Source organism: Rattus norvegicus, chromosome 5, assembly GCF_036323735.1.
Source record: "Rattus norvegicus strain BN/NHsdMcwi chromosome 5, GRCr8, whole genome shotgun sequence".
Lineage (NCBI taxonomy): Eukaryota > Metazoa > Chordata > Mammalia > Rodentia > Muridae > Rattus > Rattus norvegicus.
The window spans coordinates 73,103,136-73,124,242 of NC_086023.1; the positions used below are offsets into that span (position 1 = coordinate 73,103,136).

Sequence of the window (21,107 nt, forward strand, 5' to 3'; positions counted from 1 at the left end):
CTCAGAGTAATGTTTGTGGCATAAAGGCCTAGAAAAATTCTCATTTAAAGTAATTTGGATTAGTAAATAATTTTACTTAAGAATTATACATAGGTTAGTGCAGAAATGTAATTACTTTGAATTACATGTTTTCAAACATTTTAAGATTTATTTATATGAGTACACTGTAGCTGTCTTCAGACACACCAGAAGAAGGTATTGGATCCCATTACAGATGGTTGTGAGCCACCATCTGTAATGCTGGGAATTGAACTCAGGACCTCTGGAAGAGCAGTGAGTGCTCTTAACCACTGAGCCGTCTCTCCAGCCTGAGATATTAGTTGTTAAAAAATGTTTCTCTATTCAAAGCCTTGTCAGATTTCTGGGCCAAATAACTTTTTCTCTGCAGCTTGAGCTACTTTGGCCCATGTTGGGAAAGACTGCATTGCTGAAATTGTTCACTAAGGAGCGTCAGGTCATTTGTCATTGCTGTCCCTTCTGTTGTCTCTTCAGCGAACAAGCTTGGACCTAATAGGAGGTGCTGTGTAGATTTCATGGACTTTAGTTAGCAAACAGTTGACCACTGCTTCCCAGCACAGCTGCCCCTTCAGCAGTGCCTGACATTACCAAGCAGACTCCTGATTGGTCTTGAGCTTCAGAGAGAGAGAGAGGAAGCTGATTCTGGGGTTTCATGGAAACAAGCCCCTGGGCTTAGCCTAGAGTAACAAGGATTCTAATCATTGGGCAGTTTGAAGTAAAATTATTTCTCATGTGACTATGGATCATAAAATTTCTGGGATTGGTTTGCAGCATTGAAATAAGTATTAGTAAAAACATGAAGAAGTCCAGATCCTTTAAAAGTGACCATTGAACAATTATTTACTATGTTATTTGGCTTGTTCCTGCTATTTTTGACCACCCAGTACCAGTCAGTAAACCCACAGAGAACAGAGGGGAGAGGCAGTGGAAATTAAATAGTTCAGATCCGTAAAAATACAATACAGCTAGCATTGTTTACTTCTGTCCCTTTAATCCATGTGGCATTATTTATTCTGGCATAACAATTGTAAAAGTGATGAGTAGTGCAAGCTTCAAGTACATTTTCCCTTCCTTTCTGGTGAGATAAATGACCTCACTAAATAGCAGAACTTAATTCCAGCCCCCAGTCGTAGTTCTGTGGTTCAGCCACGTCCATGTTAAAGCCAGGTCTTCTTTATTTCAGAAGGGTAGATGCTCTAATTGTATAATTAGTGGCTAACAGCTAGGAGATACCTGCATTTCTATACAAGAGTTGACTCTGGAAATGTCTCAGTGTATCTACCTATTAAAGAACCTCTCTCCATTTTGCTGAAAAGGTACTTTCTTCCTGTTTACTTCTGCTTAGAGGCAGCTTTTGAAAAAGTGAGTGACTTCCTTGTGTAGTGTGGCATTCAGTAGAGCTGTGCAGTCAGTAGATGTTTATTCAGATGTTTTCTAAGTGAGACAATGAACAATGGCTGTGGTGCATGTTGGAATTGGAGTACTTGTTCCAGAATCTGGGGTGAGAGGATGCGTCCTTCACTGGCCCTGTGTCCTTATCTTGTTTGACGATGAGTGTTCACAGACTTACAAATGTCTTAGCTAATTTCAAATAATATTGTTAAGCGAAGTAGTGTACTATAAATGAATATTTCTTTTTTTTTTTTTTTTTGGTTCTTTTTTTCGGAGCTGGGAACCGAACCCAGGGCCTTGCGCTTCCTAGGCAAGCGCTCTACCACTGAGCTAAATCCCCAACCCCGAATATTTCTTTTAGTTAACAATTACCAAAAGTTTGAATTTTAGCAGGAGTTGTTGCCGGAGCAGATTAACTTGTAACTAAGTAGCTGAGGTCTGTAAAGTAGTTTAGGAATTGCGTTACAGCATAAGAGACAGCATCGCACAGCTGTTTTAATGATTTATTTTCTCAGTTTCTAGAAAGGGAAGCTAATACCATGCTTCTCTAATTTCCTCAACTATCACTTCTAAGGATTTTGAATAGTATTTATATGCCTTAGAGTTTCATTGCTGTGAAGAGACACCACAACCAAGATAACTTTTGTAAAGGACAACATTTAATTGGGACTGGCTTACAGTTTCAGAGTTCAGTCCATTATACTTATGGTGGGAAACATGGTAGTGCCCAGGCAGGCAGACTTGGTGTGGAGAAGGAGCTGAGAGTTCTACATCTTGCTCCAAAGGCAGGCAGAAGTCTTTCACACTGGGCAGAGCTTAAGCATATATATTACCTCAGAGCCCTGTCTCCACAGTGACACACTTCCTCAAACAAGGCTGTTTGAGTAAGGTCACACCTCCTAATAGTGTTACCTCCCATAGGCCAAGCATAGTCAACCCATTACACTATAATTTTCTTTTTTTTTTTTTGCCTTTTGTTTTCTTTATTTATTTTTAGACTCACACTGAAGACACAATGACAACTCATGCATTTATTTAGGCTTATTTATATTTTTCATAATGAACTAAATTATTAGAAAACATAATTCATTCTAGCATCACACGATTAATCTTATAAGTTATACATTTTTACCTAAAAAGTATGAAAACACTGAACAAAAAAAGCAGTGAAAGTTTTTGAGACATGGTACTGAAGGGTAAGATCGGTAATGTAAATTCCGCAATTAAATACACAAGAAAATATTTTCCTTTCTTCAAGTACAAACAATTCTATCAAAACATGTTTTTATTTTGTATTGTTTCTAATATGTGATTTGATCTTTTTGTTATTGCTCTGAAACAACCAGATATTCTAAAGGGAATGCATTATTGATTCATATGTGATCTAATACTCAGTAGAAATTCATTTTCTATTGAAAATAAAAGGAAGAGAATGCTAATTATCAATTTATCATTGCTACTCTTAACTTTATAAACGTAACTGTGGAGAATTGATTAAAACTTTGAAGTATAATCTATCCTACAATATATCATTACCAGAAATTACTGTTGGTTTGTTTATATAATTGTCTTTATTTTTTTTTAAGTTTATCTCATATCTTTTTTTAATTTTTTTTTCATTTTTTTCTTTCATATAGAAATAATATATAATTGCTTATACCATAGAGTTGATTTGGAAGCTAAATAAATTAACAAATGCTTAACACTTAAACATAATGATTATTAGACATTGCTATTACCATTACAACTGGTCTGTGGTCACAGTGGATACCACCCCTTTGTGTCCATTTTGAGTCCAGCTCTGGTGACAAGTCCCAGCTTACTAGTTGGGTACAACATGAGGGTGTGTCAAGATTAACTTAGGCTGATTGCGTCCACTCGAAAAACATTCTACACGCTGATTCTTTTCTTTACAGATAATTAGGTCTACTACCTGTCAAGCTATGATCTCATCCTTGTTTAACACTTTTTTGATCAGGATTATGCATACACTTCATGCTTAGAAAGCCTTCAGGACACTTACTGCTGGTGATTGCCAAGGAAACTCCATAGGTATTTTTTTTTTTGTAGGCAAGGTAGTAGTATATTTTATTATTTCATTTATAATTGACGTGATAGGGCTCAGGGTAGGATGGGCAGTATCATCCCTGGTCAGATGGTCTTGAATGGTCTAAGAACTCTGCTAGCAAGTTGTAAGGAGCAAGGCAGTGAGTATTCTGTTTCAGAGCCGTGGTGATCTGATAGCACGCATGGGATTGTTTCTATCTTTCTGCACCTGTTGAAGCCCGTTTTTTGACCAACTATATGGTCAATTTTGGAGAAAGTACCATGGGGAGCTGAGAAGAAGGTATATCCTTTTGCTTTAGGATAGAATGTTCTATAAATATCTGTTAAGTCCATTTGGCTCATGACTTCTCTTAGTCTGTCTACGTCTCTGTTTAATTTCTGTTTCCATGATCTGTCCACTGATGAGAGTGGGGTGTTGAAATCTCCCACTATTATTGTGTGAGGTGCAATGTGTGTTTTGAGCTTTAGTAAGGTTTCTTTTACGTATGTAGGTGCCCTTGTATTTGGGGCATAGATATTTAGGATTGAGAGTTCATATTGGTGGATTTTTCCTTTGATGAATATGAAGTGTCCTTCCTTATCTTTTTTGATGACTTTTAATTGAAAATTGATTTTATTTGATATTAGAATGGCTACTCCAGCTGGCTTCTTCTGACCATTTGCTTGGAAAGTTGTTTTCCAGCCTTTCACTCTGAGGTAGTGTCTGTCTTTGTCTCTGAGGTGTGTTTCCTGTAGGCAGCAGAATGCAGGGTCCTCGTTGCGTATTCAGTTTGTTAATCTATGTCTTTTTATTGGGGAGTTGAGGCCATTGATGTTGAGAGATATTAAGGAATAGTGATTATTGCTTCCTGTCGTATTCATATTTGGATGTGAGGTTATGTTTGTGTGCTTTTCTTCTCTTTGTTTTGTTGCCAAGACGATTAGTTTCTTGCTTCTTCTAGGGTATAGCTTGCCTCCTTATGTTGGGCTTTACCCTTTATTATCCTTTGTAGTGCTGGATTTGTAGAAAGATATTGTGTAAATTTGGTTTTGTCATGGAATATCTTGGTTTCTCCATCTATGTTAATTGAGAGTTTTGCAGGATACAGTAACCTGGGCTGGCACTTGTGTTCTCTTAGGGTCTGTATGACATCTGTCCAGGATCTTCTGGCCTTCATAGTTTCTGGCGAAAAGTCTGGTGTGATTCTGATAGGTCTGCCTTTATATGTTACTTGACCTTTTTCCCTTACTGCTTTTAATATTCTTTCTTTATTTTGTGCGTTTGGTGTTTTGACTATTATGTGACGGGAGGTGTTTCTTTTCTGGTCCAATCTATTTGGAGTTCTGTAGGCTTCTTGTATGCCTATGGGTATCTCTTTTTTTAGGTTAGGGAAGTTTTCTTCTATGATATTGTTGAAGATATTTACTGGTCCTTTGAGCTGGGAGTCTTCACTCTCTTCTATACCTATTATCCTTAGGTTTGATCTTCTCATTGAGTCCTGGATTTCCTGTATGTTTTGGACCAGTAGCTTTTTCTGCTTTACATTATCTTTGACAGTTGAGTCAATGATTTCTATGGAATCTTCTGCTCCCGAGATTCTCTCTTCCATCTCTTGTATTCTGTTGGTGAAGCTTGTATCTACAGCTCCTTGTCTCTTCTTTTGATTTTCTATATCCAGGGTTATTTCCATGTGTTCTTTCTTGATTGCGTCTATTTCCATTTTTAATTCCTTCAACTGTTTGATTGTGTTTTCCTGGAATTCTTTCAGGGATTTTTGTGTCTCCTCTCTATGGATTTCTACTTGTTTATTTATGTTTTCCTGGAATTCTTTCAGGCATTTTTGCAATTCCTCTCTGTAGGCTTCTACTTGTTCTCTAAGGGAGTTCTTCACGTCTTTCATGAAGTCCTCCAGCATCATGATCAAATATGATTTTGAAACTAGATCTTGCTTCTCTGGTGTGTTTGGATATTCCATGTTTATTTTGGTGGGAGAATTGGGCTCCGATGATGCCATGTTTTCTTGGTTTCTGTTGCTTGGGTTCCTGCGCTTGCCTCTCGCCATCAGATTATCTCTAGTGTTACTTTGTTCTGCTATTTCTGACAGTGGCTAGACTGTCCTATAAGCCTGTGTGTCAGGAGTGCTGTAGACCTGTTTTCCTGTTTTCTTTCAGCCAGTTGTGGGGGCAGAGTGTTCTGCTTTCCGGCATGTAGGTTTTCCTATCTACAGGTCTTCAGCTGTTCCTGTAGGCCTGTGTCTGGAGTTCACCAGGCAGGTCACTTGCAGGGGAAAAGTTGGTCCTACCTGTGGTTCCAAGGCTCAAGTTTGCTCGTGGGGTACTGCCTAAGTCCTCTCCGCGGCAGCAGCAACCGGGAAGATCTGCGCCGCTCTTTCCGGGAGCCTCCGTGCACCAGGGTTCCAGATGGCGTTTGGTGTTTTCCTCTGGGGTCTGGATGTGCGCAGAGTGCAGTCTCTTCTGGTTTCCCAGGCGTGTCTGCCTCTCTGAAGGTTTAGCTCTCCCTCCCACGGGATTTGGGTGCAGAGAACTGTTTATCCGGTCTGTTTCCTTCAGGTTCCGGCGATGTCTCAGGCGCAGGGGTCCTGCCGCTCCTGGGCCCTCCCCTACGGGAACCCAGAGGCCTTATACAGATTACTCTTGGGCCAGGGATGTGGGCAGGGGTGGGCAGTGTTGGTGGTCTCCTCCACTCTGCAGCCTCAGGAGTGCCCACCTGACCAGGCGGTGAGGTCTCTCTCCCACGGGGTTTGGGAGCAGAGAGCTGCTGCGGGCCGGGATCCGCGGGTGTGGGACTTGCACTATAATTTTCTAAAACATCAAATAATCTGAAAACCATGGGTTGTTTCATAGTTTTGTTTGTTTGCCTTATTTTCATTAAGTAGATGTTTTTCTCTTCTACTGTGTGAAACAAATTATCTGTCAACTGGCTCAGTTCCTTTGCTTATGTCCCCGGGGCACCAATGTATTGATTCATTCAGTGATGGCTTTCATTTAGTATGTCATTGGAACTCATGAGAGTTTAAGTGTGAATTTGTTAATAGTAAAGCTTCGGAGAGAATACTTGTGCTGCTTTTACAGTATCATTTCATATACTGTACTGCTCTCTCTCTTCCCCCATAATTCCACCAGTTCATTCCATTCACTCAAAACAATTAACCAAGAACCAACCCAGCTGATAATTTGAAATACCACGAACTTCCGATTATTGTATGCTGGTGGAAAGTTCAGTACAAGTAGAGATATCATTGGCTCTTCACGTTTACTGTACTTGGTTACTGTATAGTATGTACAGAGAAAAAATGGAAATAGGTGGGATTTATAAACCACAGCTGAAGCATTGAGAGTTTTTTGTGCAAGAGCTAGGGCTTGGAAGCTTTTTCTCTGCTCACAGAGTTGGCTCACTTGAATAAGAAATAATATGACAGGTATGTTTGAGACAGTGGCGATTTCTTACGTTTGTTAAACATTGTCTTGGGCAGCACTTAACTTCAGTCTGGATAACTCATCATCCCATTTGAACTTGAAAGTTGAAGATTCCTGTGTAGAGTGGGATCCTACTGGAGGAAAAGGCCAAGAGAGTAAAATTAAAGGAAAGGAGAATAAGGGCAGGTAAGTCAGCTCAGGAAATCTGTTTTGTGGCCAAATGCTTGCACAGTGATTGTCTCTGACCATGACTGATACTGACGTTCTTACTTATTTTATGGACAGGTGTTTATGTGTTGGTTCTTATTTGTATTAAAATTTACAATGTTAATGTTTATTCTGCACAGTAATATGATTTCTGACATGTTAGTAACTCAGAAGTGAAGAATATAGTATCATCTGTCAATACTGGAATTTGTGATTAACCTTTTTATATTTTCTTTCTTTCATAATTGTTTCATAAATTTTATTTCAGCATTCTGATTTTTAATATTATAGATACAGCAATCTGAACTAGCTTAAAAGAAGTTTCTTGACATCTGTCTAGGCTTATAGGTCATCTGTCTTACCTGAAAGATGGCTGCACTAAATAACAGCTTTGGGCATTTCTACACAAGCCTTCCTATGGAAGAGCAATCCAGTGAATTCAAGGCTTGAGTTTCTGTCACATCTTCCCCACTTGACTCAGAAGTGGAAACTATAAATTTTTAATAGTAAAGTTTTGCTCAGACTGATGGCAAGTGTCTGTGAGTTACGTCAGTGAATCAAGCCCCTCAGGAAGCATTCAGGCTAGTTCTATTGTAAGATGTTACATATAATGTAAAGGAGTGTCTTAACAGTTGCTTGTTTTTATCTGACAGTGTCCATGTTACTTCACTGAAGAAACATACAAGGTGACGCTCTGTGTCTGTCTAGTTCTAGGACTTAGTATCTAGCTTGGCTGAATAATTCTTTAACCAATAAGCAGTGCCATTGCAGCAGCCTTCGTAAGTGAGAAGCTGCTTTCTGTAGACTGTCTCTATTGGTAGCTCGTGCTTTGAACTTACAGCATTGAGGTGCACTGCATTCTTTTGCGTTCTATGATGTATGATAACAACTTGTGCTCTGCTTTAAAAAGACTATTTCCCATCTGGTTTTACCCTGCTTTTACTTACATGTGGCATCTTTCTTGTTTCACTGTATTCAGTAACCTTATCGGTCACTTTTATTTATCTGATATAAGATAGACTTGGAGTGCCCTATATTAGTTATGTGATTTCAAAAATGTCAAAAATAATGAATGCCATTGATAAAATGATTTAGACAGTGCCACAATTAGGGATCGTTCCAGGTCCTCAAGTAAGATGATACTTTGGTGAGGATGACCATGTGTCTTCACCAGGTGCCAGCCTGTGCCCTCTGTCTTTTCTTTTACTTTGTTTCCTTGGCGTTGGTGAAAGGGATTGCATTCATATTATAACATGCTATTGAACTTGATAGACTGCATAATGCTTTATTTGGCAGCTAGGAAAATTGTAAACTGAATTTAGCATTCAGACTATGCTATGTCTTCTTCCTTTCTTTCCTATTATGATTATTGCATATGTTGGCTGTTTATAGAATTATATATGAGTATCCCTTATCTGAAACACTCAAGACTCAAATTATTTTAGATTTTGAAATATTTGCACATATATATTGCACATTTATAAAGTTTAGACTCAACTCTAAACTCAAAATTATTTTTCATGTGTACCTTATATTAATAGCCTGAAAGTAATTTTGTAAATGTTTTAATATACCAGTGTTTTGACTGTGTCTTGCAACAAGGTCAGGTATAGAATTTTATGTTCATAACATTTATCAGTGCTTAAGAGTTTTCAGTACTGACATATTTCAGATTTTTGGATTAAGGCTGCTCAACATTTATTTATCGTTTTCATAAGTATTTGTTGTTGAACATATGACAGATATTATGGGGCCTATAGGGATAACACTGCCCTTGCTTTCAATAAACTCAATCTAAGTCATATAGATGAGCCACGTACACATAAAACAATGATACAAGATGGCGAGCTAGAAGGAAGCTGTTCAGAGCTGCCAGACGTTGAGGTGGTCAGTTGGAACTGTGTGCCAAATTACTGGCACAGGCAAGTCTTACTGACTTACTGAGAGTGCGCGATAAAGTGGTCACAAAGGGAAGGATGCTCACTCGCACTGAGTTCTGTTTCCCCAGTCAGATGGCACCGGGTGAGAGTCAGGGGCGTTAGGACAGACCAGGCAGAGGAGCTCACTGGTAGCCCCAAACAGAGGGTTTGTGTTGGCTTTAGAGCGCTAAAGAGGTAGGGGATAAGAGAAGATCAAAAGAGAAGAGCACTAAGTATGAAAACTGGTTCCTTCGTACACAACTTTTTAAAGAATGGTGCTTCTCTTCTATAAGAACAGACCTCTAAATCAATGGTTCTCAACCTTCCTAATGCTGTGACTCTTAAATACAGTTCCTCGTGTTGTGGTGACTCCCAACCATAAAGTTGTTTTCATTACTACTTCATAACTGTAATTTTACTACTGTTATGAATCAAAATGTGAATGTCTGTGTTTTCCAGTGGTCTCAGGTGACCTAGTAGAAGGGTCATTTGACCCCCCACAGGGGTCTCAACCCCAGGTTGAGATGACCTGCAGTAAATGAAGCTGAGTAGACCAAGCATAGCGGTTGGTGCTGAGCTTGGTGTTAGGTAAGGGATAATCTCTAGAAAGTGCAGAGGACCTTGTTTTGCCCATGTGGTCTGAGCTGTGTACCCACTCTGCTGTCAGGCACCAAGGTTCCCCACTCATGCCTCCTGGAGGTCTGCCTGGTAAAGTCTGGGCAGTTGTCCGTGATTGTGTGTATTGAAATGTCACAATAGGGCCAGGATCTAGAGTATAAAATTAGCATAGTTGGTCCTGGAAGACCTTCATTCAAGAAGTGGTATTTAGGCTGTTTCTTCAAGAATTCTTCAGAGTCTGGGAGAATTTGTGGTGTTTCATCTTTTAATGAGGGGAAACAAGAAGAAATATAATAGATAAATGTAATCTAAAAAATAAAGAACACTTCAGCTGGCCTATTTAACTGTAACACACACACACACACACACACACACACACACACACACACACACACGGATAGATCCTTATTAGCACAAGGCTAAAGTGCAGACTGAACTAAAACATAAGCTTATAAGACCAAATTGCTTGTAGACAATATGAAAAAATGATTATTTTATCTCACAGTAGTGAACATTTGAGAAATGAGTAAAACAGTTTGCTCTAGGAGCTACACAAGTACGTAATCCGTAAGGTGCCGTTAAGATGGATGGGGAGACTGTGTATACACAGAGGATAGCTGTGGTCTTAGACACAGTGACGGACTGCCTCGGAAGAAGGGCGGGGCACTAGGGTGGAAGGCCTTTTCTTATTTAACCGAGCTCTGCAGCTAAACTGTCAACCTCAGCAATTATCTGTTTTCTGTTTTTCATGCTGCCTTGTATTCTTTACTACTGGTAAGTCATACTTATTTTAATTTTGTTCTTTTGTGTTTTTTTTATATCAGCCTTTAATATATTTTTGAAGCCGGGCTCAGTGAATCATTTCTTATTTCTATATATTACTATCCTCTCACTGTGTATTTCTCTCAAGCACCTGATGTATAGTTTTCAGAATGAGTTCCTTCCCAGCAGACTGTTGGACCTGCCAGTGGAGGAGTAAATGAACTGTGGGTATTTTAGGAAGATGTCCTGCTTGGTTCTGACTCTATTGAGTTTCCTTGGTTGACATAAATACTTTGTTACAAAAATCCTAAAGACCTGTATTTTTGCAGTTTTAAGACTCTAAGAGTATAGCTAGCCCTTCACCACTAAAACCATGTTTTCGTGAAGATATTGTATATCTCTTGTGTGCTGAGGACACGGAGATGAGATGTGGTTCCTGTTCACGGTTACTTTCTTTCCCTAAGACCCTTAATAGAGAGGCCCTCCACCTACCATAAGCATGTACTTAAGGCACCACATGAGTTTCCTTTCATTATCGTCTGAAGGTCCGTGTCTGTGGTAAGGGAAGCATTTACTTACTTCTCCAGTGTCTTCTTGTTTTGCCCTCCTGTGCCACTGTGATAATTTGCATATTAAGAGTTCTTCAAATGGGCCTGGGGTATACAGCTCGGTGGCAGAGTGCTTCTGTAACCTGTGCACAGCCCAGATCCCACCACCAGCACCAAAACAGCAAGAAAACAAGCACAGCTCAGTCGTTAGAGCTGTGCCTACATCATGGCATCCTGACTTGGTGTTTTTCATTCTTACTCACATTTAACTACACACTTACTGTAACTTCTTTCTCATCTTCTTTCATTGAATCAATGCTTGGTTACTCACAAGGTCTTTCTTACGTTCTTTGGTCCATCTTTCAGCTAAGAAGCAATCACAGCCATGACTGTTAGCATCAGCCTTCCCAAGAGCACTGAGGGCTGCTATTCTAAAGTACTGAGTCCAAGCCTTCTCTACTTTCAAAATGTATTTTCTACAAATACACTTAAGATTAGCTAAAACTGTGCTTATTATGTCAATATAAGTACATAAAACTAAATTAACTTTCAAAGGGGAAGGTACATTTTGGTGACTGAGTGAGGTTCTCTGGTGAACTGTCTGGAATGCACGGTCATTTTCTAGTGGAAAGGTGCATTCAGATATCAGCTTCAAGTGAGTGTCTCGGAATACTTATCACTCACACAGAAGCCTTATATTGTACAGATGTTTCAGAGATTTAAAACTTTTTTGTTAAGCCACGATAGGCCAGTCTCATTTTTACTTTTAACCCTGTTCCTTATCAACCTTCCCTAATGTTGTTGCACCTAAAGCAGGCCTTTTCACACTTCTCTCGAAAGTGACAGAATGATTTCCTCAAATGAAACATGCCCAGAAGGCTAATCTAAAGGGAGAAAACAGACTGGTGGCCAAAATAAGAAGAAACCCTGGAGCTGGCCTCGTCCCAGAGTCCCACAGCAGTCTCTGTGGCACCCACCCCACGCTGCCTGTCCTCCCCTCTGCTCTGCTCTGCTCTGCTCTGCTCTGCTCTGCTCTGCTCTGCTCTGCTCTGCTCTGCTCTGCTCCGCTCCGCTCCGCGCCCCTCTGCTCCGCGCCCCTCTGCTCCGCGCCCCTCTGCTCCGCGCCCCTCTGCTCCGCGCCCCTCTGCTCTGCGCCCCTCTGCTCTGCGCCCCTCTGCTCTGCGCCCCTCTGCTCTGCGCCCCTCTGCTCTGCTCTGCTCTGCGCCCCTCTGCTCTGCTCCGCTCTGCTCTGCTCCGCTCCGCGCCCCTCTGCTCTGCGCCCCTCCGCTCTGCGCCCCTCCGCTCTGCGCCCCTCTGCTCTGCGCCCCTCTGCTCTGCGCCCCTCTGCTCTGCTCTGCGCCCCTCTGCTCTGCTCTGCTCTGCTCCCCTCTGCTCTGCTCTGCTCTGCTCTGCTCTGCGCCCCTCTGCGCCCCTCTGCTCTGCTCTGCTCTGCTCTGCTCTGCGCCCCTCTGCTCTGCTCTGCTCTGCTCTGCTCTGCTCTGCTCTGCTCTGCGCCCCTCTGCTCTGCTCTGCTCTGCTCTGCTCTGCGCCCCTCTGCTCTGCTCTGCTCTGCTCTGCTCTGCTCTGCTCTGCGCCCCTCTGCTCTGCGCCCCTCTGCTCTGCGCCCCTCTGCTCTGCGCCCCTCTGCTCTGCGCCCCTCTGCTCTGCGCCCCTCTGCTCTGCTCTGCTCTGCTCTGCGCCCCTCTGCTCTGCTCTGCGCCCCTCTGCTCTGCTCTGCGCCCCTCTGCTCTGCTCTGCTCTGCGCCCCTCTGCTCTGCTCTGCTCTGCTCCGCTCCGCTCTGCAGTGGGGGAGGGGAGGTGTGGGCGTCTTTTCTCTTCCTTCCATCCTCCTGTCCTTCCATCCGTCCTTCCTTCCATCTGTCTACTTTCTCTATTTTGAGAAAAATACAGTGTTGTCTTTCCCCTTTACGTTAGAAAGCAAAGTATTTGTAATCAGGCAGTTTATATAAAAAGAATCGAAAAGGAAATGGTGATGTGCACTTTTTGAGTTGTCATTGACTTGACAGTGTTTAGATTTTAGGTTCTTACTACTTAATGACTCTTGTGTTGCATACTAAGTACCAGCTTAGAAAATTTGACCAAGCTGAAATTTTTACACTAATTTGCATACTACTTTTATTTGGTAATTTATTATCTAATAAAATTTTTAAAACTTCTTAAAGAAGTTAAAAGTACATTTCTTCAAAATAACGTTTTTCTTTAATTTCACCTTTTCCCCAGCATTTTGAGGCAGAGACTGTACGCAGCTTATTCTAGCTTTAAGCCTGCTCCTTGATTATCCTCAAACTTGTAGTCCTCCTGCCTCACTCCCTCAAGTGCTGAAGTTACTGGCATATGCACCATACCCAGGGACTTTATTTATTCCCGCCTTCTATTTTAGAGAACTTCTCAGAGCACTTGGAGGTATTTTTCCCTCACTCAGTTCTTCTTTGCTCTTCCTGCCCTGACTTGTGCCCCTAATTTTCACAGAAAATTTCAGTTGCCAGTCCTCATTGATCTCTGTTCATACTTTTGGAATACACATGTTGTATGGTTTATTTTAGAATGACCTTTTGGTGGTGGGTGGGTGGGTGGTTGGGTGGGTGGGTGGGTGGTTTTTCCGAGGCAGGGTTTCTCTGTGCCGCCCTGCTGCCCTGGAGCCCACTCTGTAGACCAGGCTGGCCTTCAAAAAAGGAAACTTTTTAAAGGAAAGAATATTCGTTATTAGTCCAACATTTCAAATGATCACTGTTAATAGTAACTCACATAAAAGACATTTTATCTTCTTAGGAAAGATTAAACTATACCATGAATATTCTATTGTTCTATGAAATCATGCTACTTAATAGCATTCACTAAAATGTAGATACTTGAAACAGTCCAGTTTAGTTTAACTGCTTGAAACCTATCTGATAAGTCTGTTCTTAACAGCAAGATAATATTTAAATAATGTAAAATGAAGTGATTAGCGCATATGAAATGACTGTAACTATCTTTATGTTTGTTTTCTGTTTATAAGAGATTTGTACATTACTTTTATTTGGTAATTTATTTTTTATTAAATTTTTTCTTTGGGAAGAAAAAAATCAGTATATCTGTATTAGAAAATTTCTAAATAGTGGTAATAATAAAGTATTTCTATTTTTCTTAATATCTTTAGAATAATCTCTCAATCTCTCCTCTACACACACACACACACACACACACACACACACACACACACACACGTAGGTAGGCAGGCAGTATTCCTCACGCATCATCCACTTTGTATTTTAAGTCTGGATTTTGTGTTCATTTGCTCAGTACTGGGCTAACAAGTGCACATCACCATTCTGGCTTTTTTATTGCATTCTAGGGATTGAACTCCAATCCTTATACTTGTACACTAAGCACCTTGTACAATTGAGCTATTTCTACACCCCAACTTCAGGGTGATCTTAACCAAAGCAAATGTTTTTCAATTACAAATTTAGTATAATTAAAACATACTTTAAAAACATCTTGGGGACAATATAGAAGAAACTGAGACTACAAAAAGTACACCATGGAACTTGAGGCACTGTCTTGAGAGGCTCAATGGAAATATCTTGGAAATTTAATCTTTCTGAGGCTTTTGAGAATTAGTAAAGAGTCTAACAGTGCCCTGTTTGTCATATTGTTTGATATGAAAGGATCTTGTTCACTGTAATAGTGGACATTCTTTGAGATTTAATATTTCCAATGTATAAATTAAGATAACTTCCTCTTTTTGAGAAGGAAAGATCAGAGCAAAAATACTGCTAATGAAAAATGGCTACTTAGTTTTAGTTATATAAGGAATTTAGTTTTGCTGTTGCTTTTATTTAAATTCAGTTGCAAAACATTTACAAGCAGTAGTCCAGATCGTAATTTTTTCCCATCAGCAAGTCTTGTCTTATTTTGAATTGTGCCTTACCTTCAGCTGTGTGCGCTTTATAAACCTCGCTCAGTCTGCATGACATTAGTGTTTTCAGCCTGCTTTTTGTGGATGGCTTCTTACATTTGAGGGCTTAGAATTGATAACTCATTAATAATTGAGATTAAATGAAATGTTGCAATATAATGAGAAGTATTTTCAAGGATTTCTGCTATGATTTGCAGTCCTAATTTATGAACCATTTTCAACATATTTTTTTGTTCCTGATTGTTTTTTTAGAAGTGGTACACCATCCCCGAAACGGACGTCTGTAGGCTCCAGGCCACCAGCAGTAAGAGGCAGCAGAGACCGTTTTACTGGGGAGTCCTACACAGTGCTAGGTAGGCTAAAGCGTAATAGTTCTCAGTTAAAGGCCACATAGCACACTGCTGGGCTTCCCCCTCACATCTGGACTGTCTGCCTGCATAGTGAATGAGTCTCTGTAGAAGTTTCTCTATTGAAGCCTGAGGACTTTGAGAGTTTTTCAGACTGACTTACTGATACTTTTAAATTGTACTTCAGCAGGCTCGATGCCCCAGTATAGGAGAATGCCAGGGTGGAGAGGGAGGAAGGAGTGAGTGAGTGAGTGAGTGGGTGGGCGGGTGGGTGGAAGAGCACCCTCATAGAAGCAGGGGGAGAGGAGATGGAACAGGGGGTTTCCGGAGGGGAAACCTGGAAAGGAGATAACATTTGAAATGTAAATAAAGAAATATCTGAGGCAGAAGGAACACCCATTCAGAGCCTGCCCCACATGTGGCCCATACATATACAGCCACCAAACTAGATAAGATGGATGAAGCAAAGAAGTGCAGGCCAACAGGAACCGGATGTAGATCTGTCCTGAGAGACACAGCCAGAATACAGCAAATACAGAGGCGAATGCCAGCAGCAAACCACTGAACTGAGAATAGGACCCCCGTTGAAGGAATCTTAGAAAGGATTGAAAGAGCTTGAAGGGCTCGAGACCCCATATGAACAACAATGCCAACCAACCAGAGCTTCCAGGGACTAAGCCACTACCCAAAGACTATACATGGACTGACCCTGGACTCTGACCTCATAGGTAGCAATGAATAGCCTAGTAAGAGCACCAGTGGAAGGGGAAGCCCTGGGTCCTGCCAAGACTGAAGCCCCAGTAAACAAGATTGTTGGGGGGAGGGTGGTAATTGGGGAGAGGATGGGGAGGGGAACACCAATAGAGAAGGGGAGGGGGAGGGGCTAGGGGGATGTTGGCCCAGAAACTGGGAAAGGGAATAACATTTGAAATGTAAATAAGAAATACCTAATTTAATAAAGATGGGGGGGGGAGAAATATCCAATAAAAGAAAAGGAAAAAATCTACTTCAGCTCATGTGGTATGCCTCATGAATATAAGCCTTGAAGGGATTCTAGCAAAGAAAGACTGAAGTAATTTATGTGCACTGAAACATAAATAAGATGTAGATTTATAGCATCCTTTGTCCTGCATCTGTGGTCAATGTGGGATTCTTACAGGAAGAGGAGTGGAATTTGCTGTGTATGTGATGTAAGCCTGTAATCCCAGTACCTGGAGGCTGAGGGGGAAGGATCATGAGCTTGTGTCTGGCCTGAGATGCACAGTGAGGTTTGTTAAAAAGAAAAAACGGAAGTTGTTAGAGAACACCTGACAAGTAAGAATCTGTGACTCATAAGGATGACAAAGAATCAAACTTTTTTCTTATCTTTTATAGGAGACACTGCTATTGAAAATGGACAACATTATTGGGAAGTAAAGGCCCAGAAGGATTGTAAATCCTACAGTGTGGGCGTAGCATATAAAACGTTAGGCAAATTTGACCAGTTAGGAAAGACGAACACTAGTTGGTGCATCCACGTCAACAGCTGGTTACAGAACACGTTTGCAGCCAAGCATAATAATAAAGTGAAAGCTTTGGATGTCCCAGTTCCTGAGAAAATAGGTGTGTTTTGTGACTTTGATGGGGGTAAGTGTAATTATTTTTCTTAAAAAAAAGCATTTTCCCACACTTGCTTGTATTTCAATATATTTATGTATACAAAATAATATTTTTACTTCTGTGAAAGTCCATGAGAATATTGTTTTTTTTTTCTTTTCCTATTTTATGGTAGTTGATTTCTTAGGAACAGCTTACAGGGAAAATGAGAAACTGGACAAAACAGCTGCATTTAGGAAAGATGTAAAAGTGACAAAGGATTTCAGCACAGTTAGGATTCAGATGAGGAAGAGAGCCATCGAAGGGGCCTTGCAGAAGGTCGGCGGGTATTAGGCTGAACAACTAGCAAGTGAGTTGTAAGGCTAGGACGCGTCTGAGACAGAGGGCGAAAGGCGGAACTTCAAAGACGGCAGAGCTGAAGCAGCAGACACTACACTGGGGTTTAGTGGAGTGTATGTGCGCTTAAGCAGGCAGAAGACAGATGGATGGAGTAAAGTTCAAAAGCTGATAGAATTTGACCCAGTCAGTATAAAAAGGAAGAGATCTTAGCACCCAGTGAGCTAATAAAGCTTTTTGTTTGAATATGGTGTAGAGCAAGGAGACTGTGACTGGGTGGGTGCAATGGGGATCCACTTTCTGGACTATGAATTTTAAGTCATTACAGCTAGGCTTGAATACGTTTTTGCTAATCTAAATAGGTACCATTAAAACCAACAACTTACGCCAATAAGAAGTGTTTGTTTATTCATGTAATATAAAAATCAGCACTTCAGGGATTTGACTAATCTTCACCCTGCTGATTAAAGAATTGTTTTTATTGCAAAAAGTTCTCTAGGTTCTTGAACAAGTGGTAGGAGTTACTGGGTGAATGTGGTGGACACAACTTGGTACTCATTGTCTCTGTCCGGAAGCACTGGTTGTTAGATGTAAGGTTGGGCAATGCATCTCATGGATTTGCTAAACATGATTCTCAGGTATAATGGATTTGCTGGATTCATCAGACCAGCAGCAGAGCACCAAGCAGTAGCCGTGACTTTGGGAGAGGGAGAGAGGGAAGGAGGGAGAGAAGGAAAGGAGGGAGAGAGGGAAGAGCACACATGCATGCACACACTTTAGCTCTCAGGAGAATCTTTGGTTTGACCACTGAGCAAATCGTCATCAACTGTCACATGCACTCCGCTTTCTTGACGCATCACAATCAGAACGAGAAATGGTTGTTTACACAGAATAAGAGAAGAGAAAAACGACTGTTTTCATTTTAGGTCAGCTTAAGAGGCACCCACTTACCAAGTCCTTTCACCTTTCCAGTTGCTTCAAATGTGCACCACCATCGGTGTGGTCCATGTTGAGTTGCTCTGCATCCCAGCAGTGTCGCTCATCAAGTCCATTCTTCTGCAGAATGCCTTACCCGACTTCTGTAGTGCGAGCTCACTGCAGCTCCTAGACCAGATGTGTCACTGATGAGGGCTGTGGCCACTGCTTTACAAGCAGTTTGAACTTGCATGTGAGCCGAGTTCGCTTTTTGTCTAACATTTGCATAGTATAAAATAAATATAAAACAAATAGCAAAATTGTCAGTAGCAAGAAACGTAAATCGAGAAATGTGCATTAAAGTGGTATACAACAATCTTAGTTAATTTTAAGAATGTATTCCAATAGTGATAAATTTCAACAGTGCAAAAACTACAAGTACTTCTGCATCAACCTAATAGTTTATGGAGATATTAATAAGGAAAAGATTTTAAGATCTTATCCTTATTGTATTTTGATATTTTTATATGAACTGTTAAGTATGATTCATACAATTTGTAAGAAAAACTCATGTTAAAATGTCTTTTGGCATGGTCATCTGTTTAACGTAGATTAACTTGGAATAATAAATTGGACTTTTTACCCTTTTAGGTCAGCTTTCATTTTATGATGCACACTCAAAGCAGTTGCTGTATTCCTTCAAGACAAAATTTACCCAGCCAGTAGTACCTGGCTTCATGGTTAGTATCTTGTTTATATTTTATGACTCAGCAGTTTTGAGGATACTGTGTGCTCTGCAGTGGTTGAAGCGCCCGTGTGGGTGCAGGGAAATGAGCCCAATCCTCTGACAGCAGCCAGCGCTCTGCATTGCTGAGGCATTTCCCTGGCCCTTTCCTGCTAGATGTTTTTTTTTTAATGTTTTTAATTTATTCTCTTACATTTACATACCAACAACAACTTCCCTCCCTTGTCTCCTCCAGTCCCTCCCCTATCCCACCCCCATCCACTCCTCCATTTCCCTTCAGAAAAGGGCAGGGATATCTACTAAACAAGGCATATCAAATTGCAGTAAAACTGGACTCCTCTCTTCATAGTAAAGTTGGACTAGGCAACCCAGTGGGAGGGAAAAGGTTCCAAAAGTGGCAAAGGGGGAAAGACAGCCCCACTCCCACTGTTAGGAGACCCACAAGAACGCCAAGCTACACAACATAACATGTGCAGAGGACCTGACTCAGACCCATTCAGAAACTCTTGTTCCCTGTCTGTGAGCCCCTGTGACCCCAGATTAGTTGATTTTATGGGTTTTCTTGTGATGTCCTTAACAGTTCCTACAATCCTCCCTCTTCACGGGATTCCCCCAGCTCTGCCTAGTGTGTAGGTGGGTCTGCATCTGCTCCCATCAGTTGCTGGGTGGAACCTCTCTGCTGGTGGTTATGCTGGGCTCCTGTCTGCAAGTATAGCAGAATATATTTGGAATAGGTTTATTGGCTTTTTTTTTCTGGTGTGTTTGGACCTGTTCTGGGATCTAGGCTATCCAGCCTCCTCTAGTTCTTGGCCAGCCAGGCTGAGGCAAGGGTTGGCTCCCTCTTGTGTCATGGATATCAGGTTAGATCAGTCAATCACTGGTTAGTTATTCCCCCAGTTTCTGCACCACCTTTACCATAACACACGTTGTAGGCAGAACAAATTGTTGATTAAGGTTTTGAGGCTGGGTTGGTTGTCCCAATCCCTCCACTGTAAGTCTTGTCTGGTTACAGGAGATGGCTGGTTCAGATTACATATGCCCCCTTCTAGGAGTCTTAGCTAGGGTCATCCTCATAGATTCCTGGCAGTTTCTACTCACGAATTCTACCTTGTCCCCAAAGTGTCCCACAGTCTAATAGTCTCTCTCAGTACTCTCTCCCTCCATCTTCCCCCAACCGGATTCTTCCTATTCCTGTCCCCACTTGCCCCAGTCTACCTGAGAGACCTATTCTATTTCCCTTTCTAGGAAGATTTATGTATTTCCCCTGTGCCCGCCCACCCCCGTTACTTAGCCTCTCTGGGTCTGTGGATTACATGTGATTATGCTTTATAGCTAATAGCCACTTATAAGTGAGCATATGCCATGTTTGTCTTTCTAGGTCTGGGTGACCTCACTCAGGGCGGTTTTCTTCTAGTTCCACCCATTTGCCTGCTAATTTCATGATGCCATTTTTTTTAAACAACTGAGTCATAAGTACTTCACTGTGTAAATGAACCACATTTTCTTTACCCGTTCTTCAGCTGATGGACATCTAGGTTGTCTTCCGTTTCTGGATATTACGCATAAAGGTGCTATGAGCATAGCTGAGCACGTGTCTTTGTGGGATGGTGGAGCATCTTTTGGGTATATGCCCAGAAGTGGTATAGCTGGGTCTTGAGGGAGATTGATTCCAAATTTTCTGAGAGACTACCATATTGATTTCCATAGTGGCTGTGTAAGTTTGCACTCCCAATAAAAGTGGATGAGGAATATTACCTTTGCTCCACATCCTGGCCAGCATGTGCTGCGACTTTTATTTTTGATATTAGCCTTCTGACGGGTGTAAGGTAGAATCTCAGAGTAGTTTTAATTTGCATATCCCTGATGGCTATGGAGGTTGAACATTTAAGTGTTTCTTCTCTATTTGAGATTCCTCTACTGAGAATTGTTTAAATCTGTACCCCATTTTTAATTGCATTATTTGGTTTATTGATGCCTAATTTCTTGAGTTCTTTAAATATTTTGGAAATTAGTCCTCTATCAGATGTGGAGTTGTTGAAAATCTTTTTCCATTCTATAGGCTGCCATTTTGTTCTATTGACAGTGCCCTTTGCCTTACAGAGGCTTTTCAGTTTCATGAGGTCCCATTTATTAATTGTAGATCTGAGGACCTGTGCGATTGGTGTTTTGTTCAGGGAAGTTAACTCACTAGAGCATGTGTCCTATCTAAAGCCATGTTCCAGTCTTAAGTGAGATAGGCTTCTCTGGTCCCCTGGTTGTAAAGGTTAGGAAGCACCAGTAGTCAGCATTGCTCGCTGA

At 41.2% G+C, this 21,107-nt stretch overlaps 1 protein-coding gene across 8 annotated transcripts in view; it reads left to right on the forward strand.

The window, feature by feature from the left end:
* Fsd1l (fibronectin type III and SPRY domain containing 1-like) overlaps positions 1-21,107 on the forward strand; it is a 77,728-nt gene that overhangs the window by 50,571 nt on the left and 6,050 nt on the right. For 6 of the 8 annotated variants that reach the window (XM_063261284.1, XM_008763722.4, XM_008763725.4 and 3 more), the window contains 5 exons: positions 6,951-7,080; positions 7,755-7,787; positions 15,123-15,223; positions 16,592-16,843; positions 18,716-18,804. In XM_063261284.1, the coding sequence (XP_063117354.1) occupies positions 6,951-7,080; positions 7,755-7,787; positions 15,123-15,223; positions 16,592-16,843; positions 18,716-18,804 (605 nt within the window). The remainder of the gene's footprint in view (positions 1-6,950; positions 7,081-7,754; positions 7,788-15,122; positions 15,224-16,591; positions 16,844-18,715; positions 18,805-21,107) is intronic. The other 2 variants (XM_008763723.4, XM_008763724.4) reach the window with 2 other exon arrangements.